We start from the raw sequence: 24,006 nt of genomic DNA, 5'->3' as shown, positions 1-24,006 counted from the left end.
TCAGATGCTCCTGAGAAGGATATAAAGACAAGGACGATACAATGGCATTTGGACTTGGTAACATGGAGACACCACCACCGACTTTAGGAAGAGAAAATTTTGGATGTGATAGGAAGTAGGAATGTGGAGACTTAGTGCTATGTCGTTTTTCAAAAGGTTTGACTAGAGAATCAAGTAGTATGGTAGCTGAGGAGTCCAACTCCAGGCCAGAATTCTGTGTCTCCCGCATTGCAAGCAGACGCTTTACCATCTGAGCCACCAGGGAAGTCCAATCTTTTAGACTCAACCATTAAGCACTGTTGTTCCTAGACTGGGTGCTTCCATGTAGAGTCCTTATGTGGGATCTGAAATACTTTCTGCACTTTGATTCAGTACTTTTCCATTCCTAGCCCTTCCCACTTTCTTTCCCCATGGTTCACTGGTCCAAAAGAGTAGTGAGACAACCATTCTTCTCGCTACCCCCCCTGCCCACCCCAGTGCATCCACCTGACCCATGCTGTTCTTTGAGGGGAAAATGTAACATCAGTCTCCTTTTTGACTCTTGGTTGCATTGTTATCAGTAAGAAAATGAAGCTTTGATTGTTACTTTCAGTTTGATTCATTGTCCTAACTCACTAACCCCTTTACTTTAACCTGACTTTAACCCCTGATTGCCCCACAGTAGCAGGGAGAAAGACAAAAAATAACTGAAGGACTGAAGTCCTTGAAAAAGCCAGAGGAGCTGATTCCAGAGCCCTTGTGGCTGCAGTGGTCTTTGTGTGAAGGCATCTCAGTCATTACCTCTGTGAAGGATTTCCTAGACTCTGCTACCCACAGCTTCTGCCTTTTCCCCATCATCATAGTCTCCCAAGAAACACACTCATGAAATCAGACTTCTGATAGAGCATTTCTAATACTTTGTTGGGCTATTTACTTCTCTGCGTTTCCAGTGAGACCTTCCAGTTCTAATTTTGTGGACATTAGCTAATGTTAGTGACATGTAAATAAACTGTTTTAGTTAACCATATCCAAAGACCTAAAGATTTTTTATCTTTAATGTATAGTTTTGGGAACGTTAGAGTTTGATTGACATTGCATACCAAGAATCTGTACTTACCAAAAAGCTTCATGTGATACCAAAGCAGGAGGTTTACTTGAACAGATATTTAACTTGGGAAATGGATACAAACATGGAAGCCACTGAAGTAAGTTTTCTTTAAGGGTAGTGCAGTTGACCTTGGTAACCACAGATTTAATGTTCTGTCTGTTCAAAGGGGATCTGTGTTGTACGTGAGAATTTGTAATTTTCATGTGTCGTGATAAGGCATATGTGCAGGGTGGTTTTCAGGAGTCATGTCACTTAGCTGGTGAATGCGACCAGCTAACTGCTCAGCATTGTATCTCTGAGTGACTTTGTATCCTTCTGATCTCAATGATCTGAGCAGTGCTCATGAAGGATCTGATGATGTTGATAATAATGAGTAACATATGCTAACAGTAGTCCTCTAAGCACTTTACATGTATTATTACATTCACTACTTAGGGTACTTGGAAGTTCCAGTGCTTGGTTGCTTAGTCGTGTCCGAATCTTTGCTTCCCCATGGACTGCAGCCCACCAGGCTCCTCTCCATGGAATTCTCCAGGCAAGAATACTGGAGTGGGTTGCCATGCCATCCTCCAGGGCATCTTCCCAACCCAGGGGTCGAACCCAGGTCTCCTGCATTGCGGGTGGATTCTTTACCATCTAAACCAATATTTGTTGAATGCAAGGAGTGACTAGAAGTTTAGAAGTGTAAGAAGTTGTTATGAACGTAGTAAAAGTGGGAGTTTGGTTCTTGTACGTAAATATATAGAATTTGAAGATGTGTCAAGGAAGAGGAAGACTGTTTTAGGTAGATGAATGCATGAACAACAACAAAAAAATCATGGAAATGATAATGGACTGGTCTGAGAAGAGGGACATTTTGGATAGCAGTAGAAAATTATTAGCCAGATATTATAGATTATATAGCAGAGAGAGAGACAAACTTGGGGTTTGAAAACATTGATATTAGGGCGAAGAGTGTTGGAGGAATTTTGGTGAAGTGATAGGAAGCAAAGCTAATATAGACAAAGTGGAAAGGAAGGGAATGTGGCAGAACTCGGACCAATCTGGATCAGTTATTGAAGGGTTCACTTTTTCTGTTTATTTCATGCATTCAACTCTATTTCCAGTTTCACATTCTCCAGCTCTAAATTTAATTCACTTGTATCTTATATATTCATGTATCAAGTTTAGAATGACTCAATTCGTATTAAACACTGTAGAGAGTTTCAAGTTGGAGAGAAATATACACTGAGTCCTTAAAGCAAACACTGAAGGTAACAGGCTTATATACAGATAATTTATGACTCTTTTTCAAACATATGAAGAATAGGAAAGGTGTGGGTTGAGTATAGACTTGTAGAAGCTAAAATAGAAGAAATGCAGGCAGCATTTCTGTTGTGAAAGAATGAGCTTTAGATTCAGTAGAGAAATTTTGGCCATCTTAGGAAGTTACTTTTCTACCTTAAGTAAATTACTCTATGCAGATCTCTTATTTACAAAATGAGGCTGATGTGCTACTCCATAGAGCTGCAGTAAGGATTTTTTTTTTAAATGTTTAAAAAATTAGCCAATAGTAATGTATTTTGATGGAAGAAATTTTGGAAAACACATAAGTGAAGCATTAGAGTGAACATAAAAATCAGTCAAAATCCCACTGCTAAATATTCTTAACATTTTAGTTTATAACCTCTTAGTTACATGTAGATACACATGCATGTGTACTCGTACACATACATATATAAAAGTTTTTTTAAACAATTCTAACATCATGCTATACTGTAATAGGCTCTTTTTAAAAACTCAGTATACCATAAGAACATTTTCATGGAAATACTCAACTACATTATAATTTTTAGTGACTATACAGTTTTCTGTTATTTGAATATTATTGTGCTTTCTGTCATAATTTGGCATTATTGGGCATTTGATTTATTCCAGATTTGTTGTTTCGTTGTTGTTTTTGGATCTTATGTTAAACACAATGGAATGATTAGTTTCTTGTGACTCTGCATTAGGATACAACATTGGGATACTGCACAATACTGCACAATATTACTATAATGGGATATTACATTGGGATACAGCATTGAGATAAGCCCAGAGGTGTGAACTTTCAGGTCAAAGGCTTTATGTGTATTATTGAAAACATGAAGCATTTTCCTATTGTCCTCTGAAAAATTTGTATTATTTTCTGCTCTCACAAATAACATATGAGGGTCCTGACTCCCCATACCTTTGCCAACAATAAAAACATTGTCATTTGTTTTTATCTTTGCTTGTTTCCTAGGTGAAAAAATGGCATTTAGTTTTATCTTGCAGCTCTGTGCACTATAATATTTCCCTGAATGTTAGCCATTTATATAGATTTTTCTTTTTGTGAATATTGTGAGAATTCAATGAGATTGTAAGTGTAAATGATAAGGTTTAGCACCTGGTATATTTTATCATGTTATTAAGGATCAGTGTTTTTTTTTATTTAAATCCTCACCCCTTTGCATCTCCTTTCCCAGTCATGGTGCTAGTAGAATACTGTAAAACCTTGTTTCATTGTTAAGGTTATTGTTTTTACAGAGAGACAGTAATAAATTATCTCTTGATTAAATTTTGGGCAGTGAACTTGGGGTGCCTGGTTTCACATTTGCCTTTTGATAGCTGAAGTGTGTCTGATGTGATCTACTTCACCTCTCTAAGCCTCAGTTATCTCATCTATAAAGTAAGGGTAATAATTTTCTCTCTTTATAATAAAGTTACCCTTATAGGTTTCAATGAGCTAATTGATGTAAAGCACTTAGTACAGTGCTAGGTACATACCGTCAGTATTTTCTCAGAGGTAGAATCTCTAAGAAGGTCAGTTTACTTATTAATAAATAATGATCAAGGATTTGTTTACCAATAAATGCAAAGAAGTCTTTAGGAAATGGCAAATTGTTTGACTTGAGGAGAATCTTGAATTATATGCTGAGGAGTTTAATACTGTAGTTTTATTTCTTAGCATTATCAGGTGCTTACCAGATTAAAATCATACGTTAGTTTTTTGTTTCCTTTTAGAATATCAGTCTGGTTACAAAGGAAAACATCAGAGGGAAGAGAAAAAGCATCAAATGACTTTAATAACTGAATAATCAATTTCTGAGTTATTTAAAGTTTGCTTTTCTCAGGAAAGATAAATGTGTTGCATTTTCTCTTAATTTTAGCAGTTGAAGATGTTAGTAGAATACTTATATGTGTTTGTTATCTTCTATTTAGAATTGTTTACTGTTTATAATACATATAGGTAGATATTGCTTTTAGAAAGCTTTTGGAACATTAGTTTATGATAATGAACTTTCTTGAAAGTATAAATTTATGTTAAATGTATTTATTATAAATGATAACTATATTTAAATATAAATTAATATTTAACAAGTATAGTAGATAAATTTATTTAGGCTTAAGTACTAGAGGTGAAATATACTGATTTATTTGCTCTTTTAAAAATTATTTACCCTAGTCCTACAAGAGGAATAAACATAACATAAAATTCATAAATAATTTTTTAAATCTCATGATCAATTATCCTTTTTTTACACCCTCATTTTATGTAGAATTAGAAATCAGAAACAATGCAAGTTCCTAACAGTAGTGGATATGTTAACCAGTTGTATTTTTATGAACAGAATAGTATGTAAACAGTAAAAATATTATATGTAAACATTTATTGATACTTCAAGAGCTGTTTATAGCATATAATTAAGTGATGAAAAAATGTAAGATATGTAAGTACATAACAAATCAATGACTATTCCATACTTGTAAGAAAATAAGTGTATTTGTTTGCTTACATAAGAAGGGAGGGAAAAACTAAAACATGTTGAGGTATTGTCTTGGCTGGTAGGATGTCAGGTGATTTTTATTTTCTTCTTCATTAGAACCAGATGTGATTTTGAATTTCTGTATAATGATCATTGTTATTTGTGGACTGCTAGTCCACACGCCACCTTTGGGCGCACTCGGAAAAGCCACCCTTGCTGGTGAATGCAGAACCACACCAGGGTGCGCTGCTTGGCCAGGGCATGTACTGTTAGCTTCCACTGCCCCATTTGGTTTTTCTTTTTTTCCTCCCACGTAATGAGCAACATGCACAATTGTACATGATACCCCTGAAAACTTACATATAAAAGTTACTTAAAATTAAAGATGAAAAGAAATATATGACCTTTTAATGCATCTATTCTGGGCAGGCTGTTCTCCTTACTTGACCTCCAAACAGATCGTATGGGACCTTTGGGCTTGCTCTTGCTGCCTCTTTTCTGCTTACCCACTTTGCTCAAATGAAATTAATCCTTCAGGATCCAGCCAAAATTACCCCTCGTCTTTGAAATATTTCCCAACCACTCTAACACACATGATGGTTTCTCTTCTAAATTTCTCGTGAACCAGGCCAAGCACATGGATTGAAGGGGGTGGTGGCACACAAGTTGCATCTCACTTGCTCACTGCAGACAACTGGCAGTGACTCCTTAGAGCGCAGTGTTAAGAATGATTCTTGAACTACATCTGGCTTCAGTGGGAAAGAGGATTGCCACTCATTAGGAGCCTTAGTCCTGCATGTGGAAATAGCACATAGGTAGCATGTTCACATGCATTTTCTTTGCCTGGCTTAGACGTTAACTATTTTATGTATTCATCTTGGTTTGACATTATGGATTAAACCTCCAAGATACTTTTCATCGATAATATTTGTTTATTTTGTTGTTATTGTTTTTATTATCCACTTAGAATTTATCATGGGGCCTAAGTAAGATATGAGGGTACTCAGTAAGTATATTTCAATTGCTCTTCCTTCATTCTCAATGTTCAATTCTTTTTCTAATTTCCCTTGGTCTGAAGCACTTTCTTTAGCAGTTTTTTTAATATCAGATCTACTTGTGATGAATTCTCTTAGTTTTTCTTCATCTTGAGACTGTTGTTTAGAGAATAACTTGGAAAATATTAAAACCTCTTTTCTTTTTAATCTAGGCCTTTTTGTGACGCCCTGAAACTGTTTGTATGTAATGTAACTTACGATATGTACCAACTTTAGTGTTACAGCTCCCCATTGGAATAAACTGTGTGTGTGTCCTAAGTCCTCAGCTGTTTAATATGTTTACTTTAAACTTGTCCTGATATAATGGATGCTCACTAATATTTTTGAAACTAATTAAATAATTTTAAAAAGAGAATAGTAACATAAAATTCAGTAGCCATAGTACACTTGTCTGTGTAAATGATTTATAAATTCTAGAGCAAAATTTATTGTAAATAATAATCAGTCAGATCAATAACTACTTGTAAAATACAAACGTCTGAAAACTACCATTATGCAATCTAGTCACCTAAGAATATATATTTGAAAAAGTGAAAGTGAAGTTGCTCAGTCATGTCTGACTGTTTGCGACCCCATGAACTATAGCCTACCAGGTTCCTCCATCCATGGGATTTTCCAGGCAAGAATACTGGAGTGGGTTGCCATTTCCTTCTCCTATATATTAATATATATATATATATATACATATTTTGAATATATATTTAGATCCACTAATTTGCAAGGTATTTTCCAATCAGGAGAAATGTACTGAGAATTCTAACCAAACCTAGTAAGTTGAATCTGAGAATTTCAGGAAGATCTCCTTGGAACTTGGTAATATTCGGTATTTTTGTTATTGGGGTTAAAAATATTTTTAAAATTAGGTTATTAAGAAATTATTTCTGCTTACTTTTTTTCTGTGTACTTTTAAATTCTGCTTCCATTCAAAGAGATCAGGATAGAAGAATGTACTTATGTCAAGATATAGATGGCATTTTTATTGGATGCTGTCCATTGGGCCAAGCTCTTTTTGTGTATTTATTTGAAAAGTAGACTGCCTTTCATTTGTAAGTATTAACAATTGAAATAGATTTTATGGTGGTTAAAAAAGCTAACATCTATAAAAGATGTTTCTTGATTTTGAAAGTGAAATGTGCTCCATTAATTTGTCATACTGAACCAGTAATTATTGAGTGCTGCCATATGCATGCTGATTATCTTTAATCCTTGATTTGAATTTAAGAATGGCAAATTAGAGAAGATATATATCCTGACAGAGTTATTTAGTTAAGCAGTAGAGTTGGATTTTGAACCCAAGTTTTTCTTAAATTTATATTACCAGATTTTTCGTTAATAACATTTGATACTAACAGAAAAGGTCTTATACATGTAAAATATTTGTTAGTTATTATTTGAGATAGGAGGTATAGATATATTTATAACTTATAACTCAGGCTTTTAAAAACCTTGACTGCCATTATAAAAAGAAAAAAAGCCCAGTTCACATAGATTTTTGCTTTGTGTGAGAGTACAAAATTAACTGTGATCTTATTTCTTATAGCTGTAGAAAACTGCAGCATAATAATCTTTTAAAAGTGGATAATATGCTTAGTTCATGACCAAAAAACCTATAAAACCTCATTACTTAAGTAATAAGAATAAAATAAGTAATAAGTATAAAAACCTTATTAAGTTAAACTTTTTCACAATTATTGTGAGTATGCATATTTTATGTGGGTTAATACATGTACATTACTGATTATAAATGCATTTAATCTTTTATTTCTTGTTGAATGAAATGAGACTTTAATGCTACTTTATTTAGTTACATGTATTACAGTTTCTATTTTGTAATAGTTACTCACTGATTTTTGGCTTGCTTTCTGAAATGGTTTTGGTTTATATTTCATTTTGTTACTTTTCTACTTCCCACCCAAGCAGTTACTTTTCTTTTGGATGTCTTTCTTTTAATTTGTTATAAAATATTGCTTATATAAGTCAATTCATAATAGATTTTAGATTGATTTAATAGGAGTGATGAGTAAAATTTACTTTTACTTGGAGAAGCAAGTGATTAAAATTTTTTCTCCAGGTTTGTAGTTTACACTTTCGATGCAAAATATTGAAAGCAAAGGAGAATGTCATCATCAAATGCAATGTTGTTTTTTAAAAATAAATGCTATTATTAATTGTGGTTCCTTGACCAGATTTCCTTAGACCATTTTAAAACCCGAATGATCATTTTGGTGTAATTTGTTCTCACATTTTTTTAAAAGTGTTGATCCCTTCCTAGTAAGACCAGATCTAAACAATCAGTCTGTTTAGAAATTTCTTAAGAGGATAAGCTTTATAGTAGCAACAGTTTCTAGATTTAGAGCATGCTTTCTTTGGCAGAATAATGAAATCTGTTTGCCACAAAGGTAAATCAGTAACTTAATTTTATTCTTGTCTGCCATAGTGTGATTGATACATGGCATCAGCTTCTTACTGGAAGGAGACCTAACGTCAACACTGACAAGTGTCACAAGGGTTATTTAGGACAACCTCAGCCTTGTCCCAGTTAGTTTCAAGATGTCTGCCTCATACATGTTGAGCCACCGCATTTCCTGCTTTAAAGCTTGTGTTATGCCAACATTACTATCTGTGCTGCCTCAACTACAAATTGGATGAACAGCCCGTGACACTTTTTCAATATTATTACATTAAACCAAGTGGATTTTGATTGATAACCTAATATTCAACTAATGCAAAACATCAATCATGGCAAGTATATTAATTATTTAATATTGCAGTCTAATTCAGAAATCGATGTGCTGCATGAGGGGAAGGGAAACTCATGGTTCCCAGAAGATTTAAGACAGGGAATGATTAAAAAAAGACCTGCTGTACTCCTGTGTGTTAGTTCGATACAAATCTTTATTCATTTGCCAATAATCTCTTCCCATTTTCCACTTCAGGACCATTTTATCAGTTTTGAGACCTATAATTGAATTAAGTCTGCTTTCAGCACAGGGCAAAAGGAGTTGCACAAATATTGATGAAGTCATGACAGGGACAGCCCAAGAGACAGACCTCTAAAGAGGACAGGCATTATACCATTTGTTGCAAGAGCCTTCTGTCAATGTCTTGAATCTTGCCTCTCTATTTAAAAAAAAAAAATTGTTTTAGCCTTTTGGAATCACTCTTAAAGACTTTTGTGTTTAAATAGCTATCATAGTAACAGGTTTATATAGCATATTGCAATATATAGTGCACTTTCATATACTTTATCTTGCTTATCTTTTCACAGCCACCCTATGTGTTAGGTAAAACAAGAGTCAAAAAATCTGCACATCATAGGTGAACCATTTGAGCTTCAGAGAAATTGGATTATTACCCAAGCCCATTCAACTGTTTTGTTGTAGAACTTAGATATGAGATATTTTGCTTCTAGAACCAGTATTATATATCATGCTCTCTCATGTAGTATTTATGTTCTCATGTTGGTTTATCTGTGTAATTTTGAGATGGCCACCCTTCCTTGTCTTTCTGCCCAAAGTAAGACTAAACAAAACTGATTTTCATGAAGAATTTGTTGAAACTTCAGTGTCCCAAGCTCTGATACATATTAAGCTTTACAAATATGCAAACCTTCTAGATATAAATGAAAACGTCTTGTTCTGTTATGGGGCTTGCCTGGTAGCTCAGCTGGTAAAGAATCTGCCTGCGATGCAGTAGACCCTGGTCCAATTCCTTGGTTGGGAAGATCCACTGGAGAAGGGATAGGCTACCCACTTCATTATTCTTGGGCTTCCCTGGTGGCTCAGTTGGTAAAGAATCTGCCTGCAGTGGTGGAGACCTGGGTTCGATCCCTGGGTTGGGAAGATCCCCTGGAGAAGGGAAAGGCCACCCACTCTAGTATTCTGGCCTGGAGAATTCCATGAACTGTATAGTCTATGGGGTTGCAAAGAGTCAGACATGACTGAGCGACATTCACTTTCACTGTCACTTGATCTATTATATTCTTTACTTGAAGAGAATGGCTTTCTTCAATGTGTGTGTGTGTGTGTATGTATATACACATGTGTATATAGCAAAATATATACATGTCAAATATATGTATACATATATGGAGGGGTGGTGGTTGGGCGCTAAGTTCTTGTCCAACTCTTGCGACCCCATGGACTGTAGCCTGTGAGGCTCCTCTGTCCATGGGATTTCCCAGGGAAGAATATTGGAGTGGGTTGCCATTTCCTTCTCTAGGGGATCTTCCCAACCTAGGAATCGAACCCAGGTCTCCTCACTGCAGGTGGCCTCCTGCACTGCAGGTGAATTCTTTACCAACTGCGCACAAAGTGGCTTAAATGTATTTTGTCATTAAAGTCACTAACCCAACTTTCTTTTGGTTTGTGTTTGCCTGGTTATATCTTAATCTCTTTTTTGGAAACTGTTCTGAATCCTTTTTGTCTCATATGTCTCTTGTAAATCACACATCCCTAGATTTGTTTCATACCCAATCTAAGAATCTTCTCTGGTATTTTTGTTATGATGACCTTTCTTTAGCTTTCTTTTTAGTCACTGATTACTAATATTACAGTAATTACTATGTTCCATACCAGACTTTACTTGCCTTATTTTGCTTGCTTGCTTCTTCCTGAATTTTTTTCTCTTCTTATTGTATTCCTCAGAACTTTTTTCATATGTCTTTGCGTAGTGAATTTCCTAAGACTTTGTATGCTGAATATTTATTTATTTTTCCTTTAGTTTAAATAATAGTTTATTTGTTGAATATAGATTCTAGATTCACAGCTTTTTTATTCACTTTCTCCTGGAAGCTTACACTCTATTGTCTGCATTAGTGTTAAGTAATCTGATGTCAGTGCTAATCTTTTATAGAGGAGTGTGCTTTTTCTTTCTGGAAACTTTTAAACTTTTCTCTTGATCTATAATAGTATAGCCTTAATTATCTTTATATAATACTTTGCTGTGATTTTTCTTTAATTCTCCTGTTCACTGCTGTATGTACCCTTTCAGTCTAAGATTTGAGTATTTCTATATCTAGGAAATTTGTGTCACTGTTTCTTCAAATACTTATTCCCTTTTATTTTGTCTTTGCTTTCCTTCTAGGATTCTTATAGATGTTCGTACTTCTACTCCTGTTCTTAATTTTATCTCATTTGTTCTTTCATGCCTTTCCTATGGCCTTCTAGGAGAGTTCTTTCCCAGGGTTCTAGCTGACTAATTCATTCTGGTCTGTAGTTATTGTGCGTTCCGTTCATCCTCTGGGTTGCTTATTTCAAACTATTGTATTTCTAATATTCATTATCTCATATTGATTATTTTTTGTAACCATTTTTCATATTTAATTTCTAAAAATCTTCCCCTATCTTTGAATATGTTATTATACTTATATTCCTACTCAGTCTGTTTTCTCTGGATGAAGTTACTTTCTTTGTTGTTATTCTGTTATTTTTAAGAACACCTCAGAGTTCCTAAACATTTGCCTTGTGGATTTCTCTTTTATTTCCTTGCAACATTCAGCTGCCTTGGCTAGTAATATTAATCTAAGGGTAGGGGTAAAAGTCTAGGCTCTAGCTTGTGCTTATCCAGATTAATTGTTCTACTGTGGCCTCAATCAACCACTTTTTCCCCGTAGTGTCCTCCTGCTTTTTAAAAAACAACCCAAAACAAAACAAAGCAAAACCACAGCCCACTATCCACCACACACATACACAAACTCCCAGTACTGTTCTCCCAAACAACCACTCACTGTTGCAGGTGCCTTGGTTCTTGGAGTGTTATGGGGCTGGGTAGATCTACCCAGGGGCCTTCCCAGGTGGTGCAGTGATGAAGAATCTGCCCACCAGTGCAGGAGATGCAAGAGATGTGGGTTCGATCACTGGGTTGGGAAGATTCCCTCGAGTAGGAAATGGCAACCCACTCTAGTTTTCTTGCCTGAAAAATGCCATGGACAGAGGTGCCTGGTGGGCTACAGTCCAAAGTATGGGAATTTTGTGATGTGAACACATGGGAAGAGTTCATTACTTCATTTGTGAGAAAAAGGTGTTTCTCCACAGGAGGTTTTGTTTAGATTGTAGTTTGTTATGGTATTTGCTACTACTTCCCATGTGGTATAGCTTTGACAAATACCAGAGGGATTTAAACTGGAGTACAGTAGTATGCCATGGATTTTAAGAAGGGAATCGACATGATCAAGCTTAATTTTACAAAGATCTTGCTCTCTTACGGAGAATGAATCGACATAGGGCAAGGCAGAGGTCATTGAGACCCATTAAGAAGCTTTGCAATAATCTGAGAGAGAAAAGATGATGGCCTAAAATAAGACATAGTTGTGAAGATAGAAACAAGTGGTTAACACTACATGATAACTAAGGATATTGGATAGCCAGGACCTTGTGGTTGATTATGTTTGCTTATATTTGGAAGCAAAGGAAAGGGACATGTATCAAGGAAGATGCTTAGTTTTCTTTCAGGCGTGTCATTCCAAATATGTATTTCCTAAAATCATTTAATTTAAGGAATTCCTTGGAAACATAATGAAGCAATAGCTAATCAATCTTTCTTTCTTTCTTTTTTAAAGATTAATTTCTTATCCTTGATTCCAAAATATAAATAACTCAGAAAACTGAGGGATTTTTCCTAAGTTTGTGATGAAGTCAGTTGACAGCAAAACCTACCCTTAAGTGAAGCTGTTTATCATCTTTGTTTATCCCACTTTGTGTGGACATTCATATTTTTCTTTCAGAATTGTTAATATGTATGATGATGAGATGCTGCTTGAAGTATTGCTGTCTGTGTTTTATGACATACACCGTATGTACCTTATTACTTTTCTTAAAACCCAAAATATTCTTTGTTTGTTTTTATTTTTTTAAAACTTTAGTGCTTAATTTATTAAATTCATATTCAACAAAACATTGAAAAAAACTTGAATATATGAACAATGCCGAATTTGACTAAACTGGCTTAAACATAAATACCAGTTAAAAATTTAGTATAGCTGATCCTTTTGAACCTTTCAAATAGTAGATAAAACATACATAAATCCAATGAGTGTAAAGCACATCCTTATACCAGAACAGAGTACCAGAAAGGTCCAAAATATTCTGATGAAACATGTCTAGCCTCAGTGGTTTCAAATAATAAATTATGGACTTCTTCTTTGAATCTGAGCATTCTTGTTCTCTTATACTACATTATTTTCCAATAAGAACCATGGTGTGACAGTGTACCCATGGGGAAAAATGAAGCAGATGTGACTTATATAGTATAAATATACTTCACTCTAACATAGATTGCTGAGTTCAGAAACAAAGCAATATGTATGGTATGCTTCTGTTTGGGTTGAAAAGAAAAAAGGAGGAGAAGTACACAGACACACACAGAAGTATGCACACACATGCGTAGACTGTCTTTGGAAGGAGAAATAAATAGCTAATATCAGTGGTTGAGAACTAGGTGATAGGGTGACTGATAGGAAGATTTAATTTTGTTGTGGTATGTATACACACACACATACAAACATATTACACTGTCAGATGTTATACTGTGTGTATTATTATTTTTGTTTAAATTTTAAATTACACAAATGCTTATATGAAAACTTTCTTGTGAACACTTAAAAATTCATTAAGACTTCCAGCTCTAATAAATATATTAATCTGATAATAATAAAGGTAAAAATAATTATGTAGTTACTGGCCTGCTGTGGCACACCTTGTTGCAATCTATTTCTGTCACTTGTCATTAGAAGTGCATCCAGAGAATTAGTTTCAGAAACCCTTAAATTTTTAAATGATGATTACATAGCGTTGTCAGAAGCAGAAAAGAGAATGGCTAAAGAGGAGTACTAATCAGTAGACAGTGGAGTTTATCCCCAAGATGCCAGACTGGGCAGTGAGAGGGAACATTGGAAGCCACTAGTGTAGTTTTCAAGCAGTTGATCCAAAGGGAAATGATAGGGAAATTTGAAAGAAGATTATACAACAAGACAAAGGAAACAGAAGTAAATATATTTTTGGCAAAAAAAAAAAAATGGAGACAAAATAAAGAGAAAAGAAATAACATTGGGACCACTTCAGAGAAAAATAGGTGTGGGGGAAAAGATTAAACATTATGAATGCAGTACTGTTGTCAGATGTTCCATAGTTATTTTCTGCATTGTGGTAGAAGTATAATTTTGTGTCAAAGCAAATAAGGTGTGGTGTTAATAATGGAATTAAAATACTGCTTGATCAGAGTGAGAATAGGGAAAGTCCATTTCTCACTAATAGATTAGCGTTAACCGAAATCAGGAAAAACATCCAGCTATTGCCATATTCCACCAAATGTGTATTTAAATTATCTTTGCTACTTGTACAGTTATTTGTATTTTGTCTCATCAGAACTCTTTTTTTTTTTAAGTGAAAAGCAAGAAATTAAATACTTAAAATATATATTGTGATATTTGATGTTTGTGTTTTCATTGGTGATTATTTTTTCAATATTATTTTAGGTTCTGATTTATAGAGGGCACTAAGTTGATAAAATTAATGGCAGGAAAAAATTTAAGATTTAGTTTCTTAGCTATGCACTGATAAATATTCTTTTTGTGCATATTCTTTGTATAAAAATGGACCTATTGATGGATGGGCATTTGATAAATCAAATATAGTAAAATGTCAATTGTAGACCCTAGATGGTAGATAGAATCTGTATGTTTGAACATTTTTGTAATAAATGTTAAAAAATAAACTAATGAGAAAGCTAATGTAAAATAAAGATAGTGTACAAATAGTAAAATGATAATATGTTTGATTTTTTTTTTTGTTCTCTACTGACTTTGAAAAATCTGAAACATTTTACTAGACAGATATAAATTTTAGGATTAATACTACTATTAGATATAAATAAATTATCTGTTCCTAAGGAAATTGTTTTGTCCTTAAAAATGGGGTTATTATGAACATTAGGAAAGATATATGAAAAAATTATAGGGGTTTATAAAATATTTTTGAGGTAAACATAAATTATAGCAGACAAGGATTTAACAACTATTTTAAACTTTTATTCTTCTATTTTAGGGAATCTGGAAACATCAAAGCTGGATTAGAACATCTGGTAAGTTCTAATTTTCTCTTGAACATTTGCATCATCTTTGATATCTGCATTCTAAATGAACACTTTTGAATGAGCTTTGAATACCTTGTATTGAGAAAGTCAACCATTTCCCAAAGGGTCAGCTTACTGTTATTATGTGAAGGCACTTACATTTTCATTTATCTTATCATTTCAAGGGAATTAAAATTTTTTTAAATTACATTTTTTTTTTTGATGTAGAGATGAAATAAAATGGATGACAATCCTTGGATTGATGATTGCTTTAATTATAAACAAAAATGTTTGGTGTAGAATTTTTGGCATATCTTGATCTGACAAAAACAAGCTTGTGTTTTAAGGAAAAAACAATCAAATAGTGCATGCATAAATGTGGTATGTTTTAGCAATTTAACGGCTTTGAAAGAAGCGCACAGCTTTGTTTTTCCTAATGTCTTTGCTTTATGAATAATGCATTGGTTTAAACTACATTCAGTTTTAGAATATAAAATAATTGAGATGCAAAATTTTCAGTTTAAGTAAACATTTTTAAAGCACCAGTGAAATTCCGACTGACTTAACATTAAAATCTGTCCATTGATCAAAAAGTTGGAAAACTGCTGTATTATACCAGGTCCAAAATTCATTGAGCTCACCACATTGATTGTTCATTACAACATTAAGTAGTTCATTTAAACAGAGCATTATAAAGTCATGCTCTGGTTTCTGGTCAGATCCAAATGTTGAATAATTAATGATAGAGATTCTTTTGTAAATACAATCTAAGTACTTTTTTAATGCAAGACTTCATTCGTGTATCATATTGTAGCTTTGTTAACTATTAATGTGCTTTTGTTCTGCTCACCCAAGAGCAAATAGGAGCAGCTCCCTTTTTATTTACAGCAGTTTTAGAGTTGAAAGGATTTTTGGTTTTTCTTTCAATAACTAAAGGAAACTGAGGAAATCTAAACTTTTCAAAGTGATTAAATCATGCTAAAAATTACAGGTTTAGAAAAAAATTACAGATTAATTATTAGAAGCAGAACACAATAACCAAGTTAGAAAAACTGAACTATGTATATATTTCCAGATTAGAAGTAAATAAATAACATTGTTATTCTCATTATTAAAAATTATTTCTTGAATCGTCATTTCTCACTTAAGAGTACAGCATATATTTAGGAGATACATATGGGCATCACAATAAAAATATTAATCTGAAACATCTAATACCAGTATCAGTTAGCTTATAACAAGGAAGAACAGCTAAGGTAGTGCCAATCTCTTGTAAATTATTATTTAATAAAAAGACTTTATACTTATGTGATTCATATTCATCAGTAAACAAGTTAGATTCTTCCTTTGTTTAAATTTTATATTTTTTCGTACTTACTAATGTGAGTTTATCTTCAGTGACAGTGTCTTGCCTTTACACTCGACTTGTAACCTTGTGTTGTGGTGGTTTTCTAACTGCCCTGGGCTGCCAGCTTATCTCCCCGTGGCAAATAGCACTCCAGACTTCCAGTGCCCACTTGGCCAGAATAGTGCCCGTTTTTAGTTATTTTGTATACTTTTAAACTTTTAAAATAAGATTTCATCTGAACAGAGTTCTTCAACTATAGGTATTTTAAAACCTTTAATGAAGTATGGCCACTTGTATTAATTTTAGTCAGGAGTAATGGTTTGTTAAATTATTATTTCCCATTCTTGACTCTAAGTTATATTTAATTTTTATATGTCATGTACATCAAATGTGTTTCAAAGATAATGCGTTTTAGGGATCAGAGAGCCAGCATTAATATAACAGGTAGTGGAAGTAGATGATTTTAATGCATTTTACCTCAATTACTCAAACTCTGTAGCTTAACATTATAAAAATTGACCCACTGACTGTGAACTATTAACATTATGAATACATAGCATAATATCACATATATACACATATGTATTGCTTTGTACACTACTAATATTCAGTAAAGTTAATGATATTCTTTGTAACTGTCTAAAAGGAAGTAAATGTAAGAATTCATTGGTTAAGCGCTAAAGAAACCTGTCAATGTAGCAACTCTGGGCTCCTTAGGTTTGTTCTCTCTCCACTTCCCAGCTGAACAGTACTTATAGCCCTTGCCTTGTAGCCCTTGTACTCTTTCTTTGAATTGACTGTATGCCAAATACAGTTAGAACTACAGATTCTAATAGATTGATTTAAAAAAAATACATAGTGTAAAAATAAAATGAGAAGAGCATCCCACACATTTAGAATTAGTTTCTTCTGTTCATGCAGCCTTCTTCAGCCTTTTTCTTTCCAAATTTACTTGGATTGTCATAGAAAATTAGCATTGTCCTGGAGAGAAGGTAAAATCCAGTATAAATTTAAATTTAGTTTAAAAAAATGACATATGAAGTATGTTATATTTACCACAAGGACACATACATGGTCGCACTGTCTGTACCCTGTTTACGGGCTCTTCTTGATATATATGGAATCTGTAACCCTGGAAGGGAGGAAGCAGGCATGGATGTATGAAGAGAAGAGTAAGATGGATGGACTTTGTTTCCCTCGGACCTCGTCAGGGGTTGATTCATTTATTTGTCACAGTCTCTCAGGCCCTGATTCAGTCTTTATTTCATTATTCCTCTATCTGTGTTGCCACCTTTTCCTGTGAACTGTCCAGCGTGTCATTCCTAGCTTAAATTTCTTTTAGTATACTTCCCAATACCATTTTATTTATCTTCTCACAAACTTGCCTACCACCCAGAAAGACTACATCTGTTTAAAATTCTAAACACAGCCTTTGAAGGTTGCTGCCCCATGATCCATTGATGATTCTTGCCTGATGATTGAAAAAATGAGATTTTTCCAGCTTTACTACTCCCCTGTATTTAGGAGCCAGCGTTCTACTATAAGGTCCCAGGTTTCATGTTTCTAGGAAGGTGTATGATCCGTTGGCTCAGTGGTAAGTAAAGAATCCACCAGCCAATGCAGGAAATGTGAGTTCAATCCCTGGGTCAGGAAGATCACCTGGAATAGGAATTGGCAACCCACTCCCACGGTATTCTTGCCTGGGAAATCCCATGTACAGAGGAGCCTGATGGGTTACAGTCTAGATGGTCTTTAAGAGTCAGACACGGATGTGCATTCTACTCTAAAGAAAAGCCCATCCTTCTTATTGTACTTTTCTTTTTACTGTGAGCAAAGACTCATGAACAGATTATTATCAGTTACTTTTCTTATTTACTTTGTCACTCAGATTGTGCCAGATTTGTCCAGAGAGTCCTCTTTCAAGATGATTTCTGGGTCCTTTCGACATATTTTTTTTTCTTCCCTGAGCACGTCCTCATTTTCTGATAAACATGTTTCAGGGTCATCTTATACCTTCCCTGTCCCACTCCCAGAATCAGCCATTTCTTCAGATTACTGTATCTCATTTTAAAGGAGAATGGTATTTAGGAGTCAAGGTCTGGACATATGATATGCTCATTTTCTCTGGAATTTTATTGCTTCTAGGAACTTTTAGTCCTAGATCAGACAGATAAATAGAGGGAGGGAGGTTAGTACATAGATAGATAATTTTAATAACATATGAGTCATACTGATGCCTCCAATTTCAATCCAAACCACAGAGTTCTTCCTTGTTCTCCTCCATTTCATATTTTTATTTATGTAAAGTGAGAATCCAGACTCCTGTAGCACTAATATGTTTACCCATTTGCTCAATCATAATATACATAAAATAGTTCCAAAATCACTATAACTGTATCTTTTGAAAACAGACTTAATTAAAAGACTTCAAGATTTATTTGCAGTTTTTCCCCCTTGGGTGTAGTTTAATCATTTGAGATATAGTCACATTCATTTGTTCCCATTTATGGGCTTCTCTTGTGGCACAGCTGGTAAAGAATCCGCCTACAATGTGGGAGACCTGGGTTCGACCCCTGGGTTGGGAAGATCCCCTGGAAAAGGAAAAGGCTACCCTCTCCAGTATTCTGGCCTGGAGAATTCCATGGACTGTATAGTCCATGCGGTTGCAAAGAGTTGGACACTACTGAACGACTTTTACTTCACTTCACTTTATATTTAATTTTAGGTGCCTTTGTTCCCATTCTTGTTGATTTAATTATGTTTGAATATCCATAAGGTTAACATGTTTCCAGAAGTCAAAATATTATATACTGTGTTGTTCTCAGAGAGGTGTTACTCCCTTCCTTTCTAGCTATTCTCTATTTCTTGTAGATAGCAAATTTTATCAATGTCTTGTTTGTACTTCCCGTGCTTTTCATAAGATTAAGAATATATCCTGGTGACTCAGATGGTAAAGAATAAGCCTGCAATGTGGGAGACCTCGGTTTGATCCCCAGGTCAGGAAGATCCCCTGGAGAAGGGAATGGCTACCCACTCAAGTATTCTTGCCTAGAAAATCCCATGGACAGAGGGGCTTGGTGGGCTTCAGTCCATGGGGTTGCCAAAGAGTCAGCCACTACTTAGCCACTAAACAGCAACAGCAACTATGTGCTTATATGTATGTATTCCCATTTCCTCTTTCTTATAAAAAGCATATTGTATATACTTTTGCTGTAATTTGCTCTTTTCACTCATTAGTATATGCTGGAAATTACTCCATAATTACTTGTGTATCATTATATTTACTGTGTTTCTTTCTCTGTTTAGCTGTGCTCATATGTACAATATTCCCCAAGATCTTGCACATTCCAAGCTGTTTTTCTGGAGTCTTGCCACTTGAATGACAGCTTGGACTGGACATAAAATCCTTGGCTCACAGTTTTCTTTGACTTTCTTGAAATATTATTCTGCTTTTGATATCTCTGGTTTAGTTCAGTTCAGTCCAGTTGCTCAGTCGTGTCTAGCTCTTTGTGACTCCATGGGCTGCAGCACACCGGGCCTCCCTGTCCATCACCATCTCCCGGAGTTTACTCAAACTCGTGTCCATTGAGTCGGTGATGCCATCCAACCATCTCATCCTCTGTCATCCCTTTCTCCCACCTTCAGTCTTTCCCAGATTCAGATATCCCAGATATCTCTGGTACCAGCCTAATATTTTTACCTTTATAGATTTTTATTTTATTTTTGTTTTTAATTCTCTCAATTGTTTTCCTGGTTTTATTCAGTATTTCTTACTAAGTTTTCATTCAAATTTATTCTTTTTTGTGTACCTTATAATGTATCCTTCATATCTGAAATATTTCCCCCTTAAATTTATGTTTTTATTCTTTGAATATCTGATTCTAGGTTTTCTTTCTATTATTTGTCCAAATGAGTCTTGTGCTTTGTAATTGGTTTTAAGGGAAGAATTTTCATGTATTGTAATGTTTTAATCTGGTTACTATGTGGGGGTGATTTTGATTTCTTTCCCTCCCTTCCCCTCCTCCCTCCCTCCCTCCCTTCCTCCCCTTTAAAAACCCTAGGTGTTTTGTAGACAGGGCTCCTGGTTTAAGGGTGCCCTCTTCCGCGGTAGATACTGTGCTTAGGCACTCAGTCGTGTCCGACTCTTTGCGACCCCATGGATCGTAGCCCGCCAGGCTCCTCTGTCCATGGAACTCTCCAGGCAGGAGTAGTAGTGTGGGGTGCCATGCCCTCCTCCAGGGGATCTCGCCAACCCAGGGATGGAACCCAGGTCTCCTGCATTGCAGGTGTGCCCTTCAGTGTCTGAGCCGCCAGGGAAGAGCTCCCACAGTGTACTGAAGCATCATTCTCAACAGATGGTGATGGCAGGGAGGGAGGGGTTGGCCTGTCTTGTTTCTAGTTAGCATGTTTCTTACCACTTTCTTCCATGTTTTCTGTTTACCTGATTTTCTCCCAGAAGCAGCGCTTCCTCAGGCTGCCTTTTCTGGTTTCACTCATTTCAAGCCCCTTTGCTCTAGCTAGTGCTCTGGTAACACCGGCTCCTAGGCCTGTGTTCACTACTTTGGCATGTTAGTGTTATACTTTTTTTTTTCCTGGGGATGATTTTTGTTTTTATTTCCATTTATGTATTAAACTTTAAGTTATTATCAGGGGTGATGACAAGGGGAGATATCTTAGAAAACTTTTGCCTCAAAAGAGAAATTTATAATGAAAAATGTCAGAAATCAGTGTTCAATAGCCCTTGAATCCAATTCAGTCTTCCTGAGGTCCTCCTAGAATGATCAGAATGGTCAGCAGAATTGAATACAAAACATCTCAGAGTTCAGTGTGAATATCTACTCAGAGACTTAGAGAAAATCATTGCTTATAATGTCATGCTTAGTTAGATTTTATAATGAACTTAAGGAGATAGTACTTTTTATTTGATGAAAAATCATATACAAATTAAAGACTTTCTGATGTGACCCCAGTATCTATCTGTTAACACAGTAGGGTTGAAGGAGTGGAAGTGGGTGGTTATTAGGTGGTGATGTTGCTTCTGACTTGTTTTATTAATGATGTCCTAAAGTGCCAACAATTGACTCTGAGTTCTCTGTTATATCAAAGGTAGCTGACTCCCTATTTTTCTACCTCTTAACGTTTTTAACTTCTGGATAATATAGTGAGTTGTCGCTCTTATTGAAATACTCAATGAGGGTTAAAATATTTTCTTTTTAGAGTGATTTTAATACAGTCAAGTGGCTGATAGTAACATACATTTTTATTGTTACAATTATAAAAGTGTACAGGAGATAGAATCTTGTCATGTGATTATAGTATAGCTATTATTGTTTTTTATTAGCAATCTATAAAAATAATGCTATCCTTTCCTCTTGGGAGAGGGCTTAAGATCTGAATATATTGGGTTGAGCTAAATGAAAAATTGCCACTTTTTTTAAGGTCAGAATAGTTTTGGGGGTTGTTTCTGACTTGAAAGAAGGACTGCTTTGACATGTCTCCTTGGGCAGAGAATGAAGTGAATTATCCTGATCAGTATGATACTTCTAAAGCTCCCCTTGTTTTCTTTTCTGAAAAGTCAAATAACTGGAGATACGTAGGAGTCAGAGAACATGACCTAGGTCAGTGCCCCTCCATCTTTAATGTGCATATGAATCTCCTATAGATACTGTTTAAACTCTGAGTCTGGGGTGGGGCTTAAGAGTTTGCATTTAGCAAGCTCCCAAGTGAGGCTAATGCTGCTGGTCCAGCAAACACCAGAAAGAAAAGTACATTGAAAGGCATTGACTTGAAAGACAAGTGGGCAGGGAACATGGCCCTTGAATCAGATTAAAAATCTGGCTGAATGTATCCCCCATATAGTCATGAGTATGGTTCTGCAACCTATGAATGATCGGGAGAGACAGACACTCCATGGGTTTACACAGGACCAAAATTTCATCATCTTACTACTCTGTGAGAGTCGCAGAGGGCCAATTTTTTTTTTTTTCTTTATTTGGGTTCTGGATATTAAGTTGTATATTTCAGAGCTAGAGCTGGGCACCAGAACTAATAACACCTTGTTCAACTCTAGGTGGAAGGTTAAATAAGTGATGATAAATCTTTTAGTACAATGGGTTATAAGTATTTACAACTTTAAGTGGGATTTGCTTTCTATTAATAGTTGGATAGCAAAAGAACTCTGGAGCCATACCTGTGGGTTTTTTCTCCCCACAGAGGTCTCATTTATGTTTCTTATATTGTATAACATTTGAGAGTGATGACCTACTTGTCCTTGTGGTCAGGCAACACAGTCTGGCCATTTTAAGTGTTGAAAAGCAACTGTCATTAATAGCTTGTTTAGCCCATCAGTGGTTTGTAGACTGTAGTTGCTGCTTGCCAGAAATGTAGGCAGGCCCATTGCTATTACATGCTCATCGATAGTACTACATTCTAGTAAAAGCCCTTTTCTCTCTGTTTTAGGCTATTTTGCGTAGAACTTATAAGTAAAATGGCTGTATTTCAGTTCACAGTTTAATACTTTTATTTAACAGGAGCATAAACACAGTTAATATATTATTATCATACTTTTGAGGATGCAGGCAGAGGTTTTGAAACCTCTTCTCAAAGCAGAGGTTATGAACCCTGCTCATCCTTTGTCTGTTACATTTTAAAATACCTGTCTTATTTTAATGTTTCACCACTGTGTTTTGAAAACATTTTTGACATTTGTCTAAATGAGTTTGAGAACATAATTATCTCACAATGCACTGATGTTACTCATACACCATGTGTATGTGAAATATATAAAGTATGTAAATGAAAAATATCTATCACCTCATATACTACTTAAGGACTTCAGTGTAGTAAATCCCTCTCCTCCCAGCATTTTAATTTTTTTTTTCACCTAAGCCAATATATATTTGAGGTTTAGGGTAATTCCGTGTGTTAAAACAGATGCTTTGCTTAAACTGTGATTGTGAGATAAAACAGCATGAAGTTTTTCTTCTTTCTGAAAGATCAATTCCATAAATTTTTCTCTCTTTCTTTTTAACAAATAAGTGTGTCCTATGAATATATGCAAATTAAAATACCTTTAAATATGGATTAAATGTTAATATCATGTTACTATCATGATTTCTTACTTTACAAGTCCTAAATCTGGGAACCAGCTCACATTTCAGTCAGGAACAGTTCCTTGCCAGTGATCCATTTCTCTGAAACATTTTGATTAGTTACAAGTTTATTAAAAATTGTTTCTGAAGTAAATGCTTAAAAAATATTATCTGATCATCCAAACAGCATGAACTTAAGCCCTTTTTCCGAGTCTACCTTGAGCCTACCCTTACTCTGTCTCCTCTCTTCCAGAGAAAAATCTGTCGGTTTTTGTTGCATTTTTAAGACACAGTGGTTTTGTGGAAAATGGTAGCCAGTTAGCTTAAAAAATAATAATAGAAAGAACAGATGACAATATGTCATGTAATTTTAATGATACTACTAGTAGTCTCAGATTTATATTTAACCTAGATAAAATTTATTTTCTGACCTTTATTCATGTGTGCTTATAAGCTTTCTAAAGTATAACCAAATATTTTAAGTGCATTAAATAACCCTTGCTTCCCATTATTCAAGAGTCTGAAAGTCAGGCTGTTTTTGAAACCACAAGAGTAACTGAATATTGTATTTGGATACTTATAATAT

The 24,006-nt window shown here is 34.9% G+C and overlaps 1 protein-coding gene across 4 annotated transcripts in view; it reads left to right on the top strand.

The window, feature by feature from the left end:
- The window catches only part of RSRC1 (arginine and serine rich coiled-coil 1), a 402,045-nt gene that overhangs the window by 160,885 nt on the left and 217,154 nt on the right, over positions 1-24,006 (top strand). For all 4 annotated transcript variants that reach the window (XM_043473907.1, XM_043473906.1, XM_043473905.1 and 1 more), the window contains exon 5: positions 14,954-14,990. In XM_043473907.1, coding sequence (XP_043329842.1) covers positions 14,954-14,990 — 37 coding nt within the window. The remainder of the gene's footprint in view (positions 1-14,953; positions 14,991-24,006) is intronic.

Source organism: Cervus canadensis, chromosome 7 (assembly GCF_019320065.1).
Source record: "Cervus canadensis isolate Bull #8, Minnesota chromosome 7, ASM1932006v1, whole genome shotgun sequence".
Lineage (NCBI taxonomy): Eukaryota > Metazoa > Chordata > Mammalia > Artiodactyla > Cervidae > Cervus > Cervus canadensis.
The sequence above is the reverse complement of the archived record's forward strand: the minus strand, read 5'-3'. Positions and strand labels throughout refer to the sequence as shown.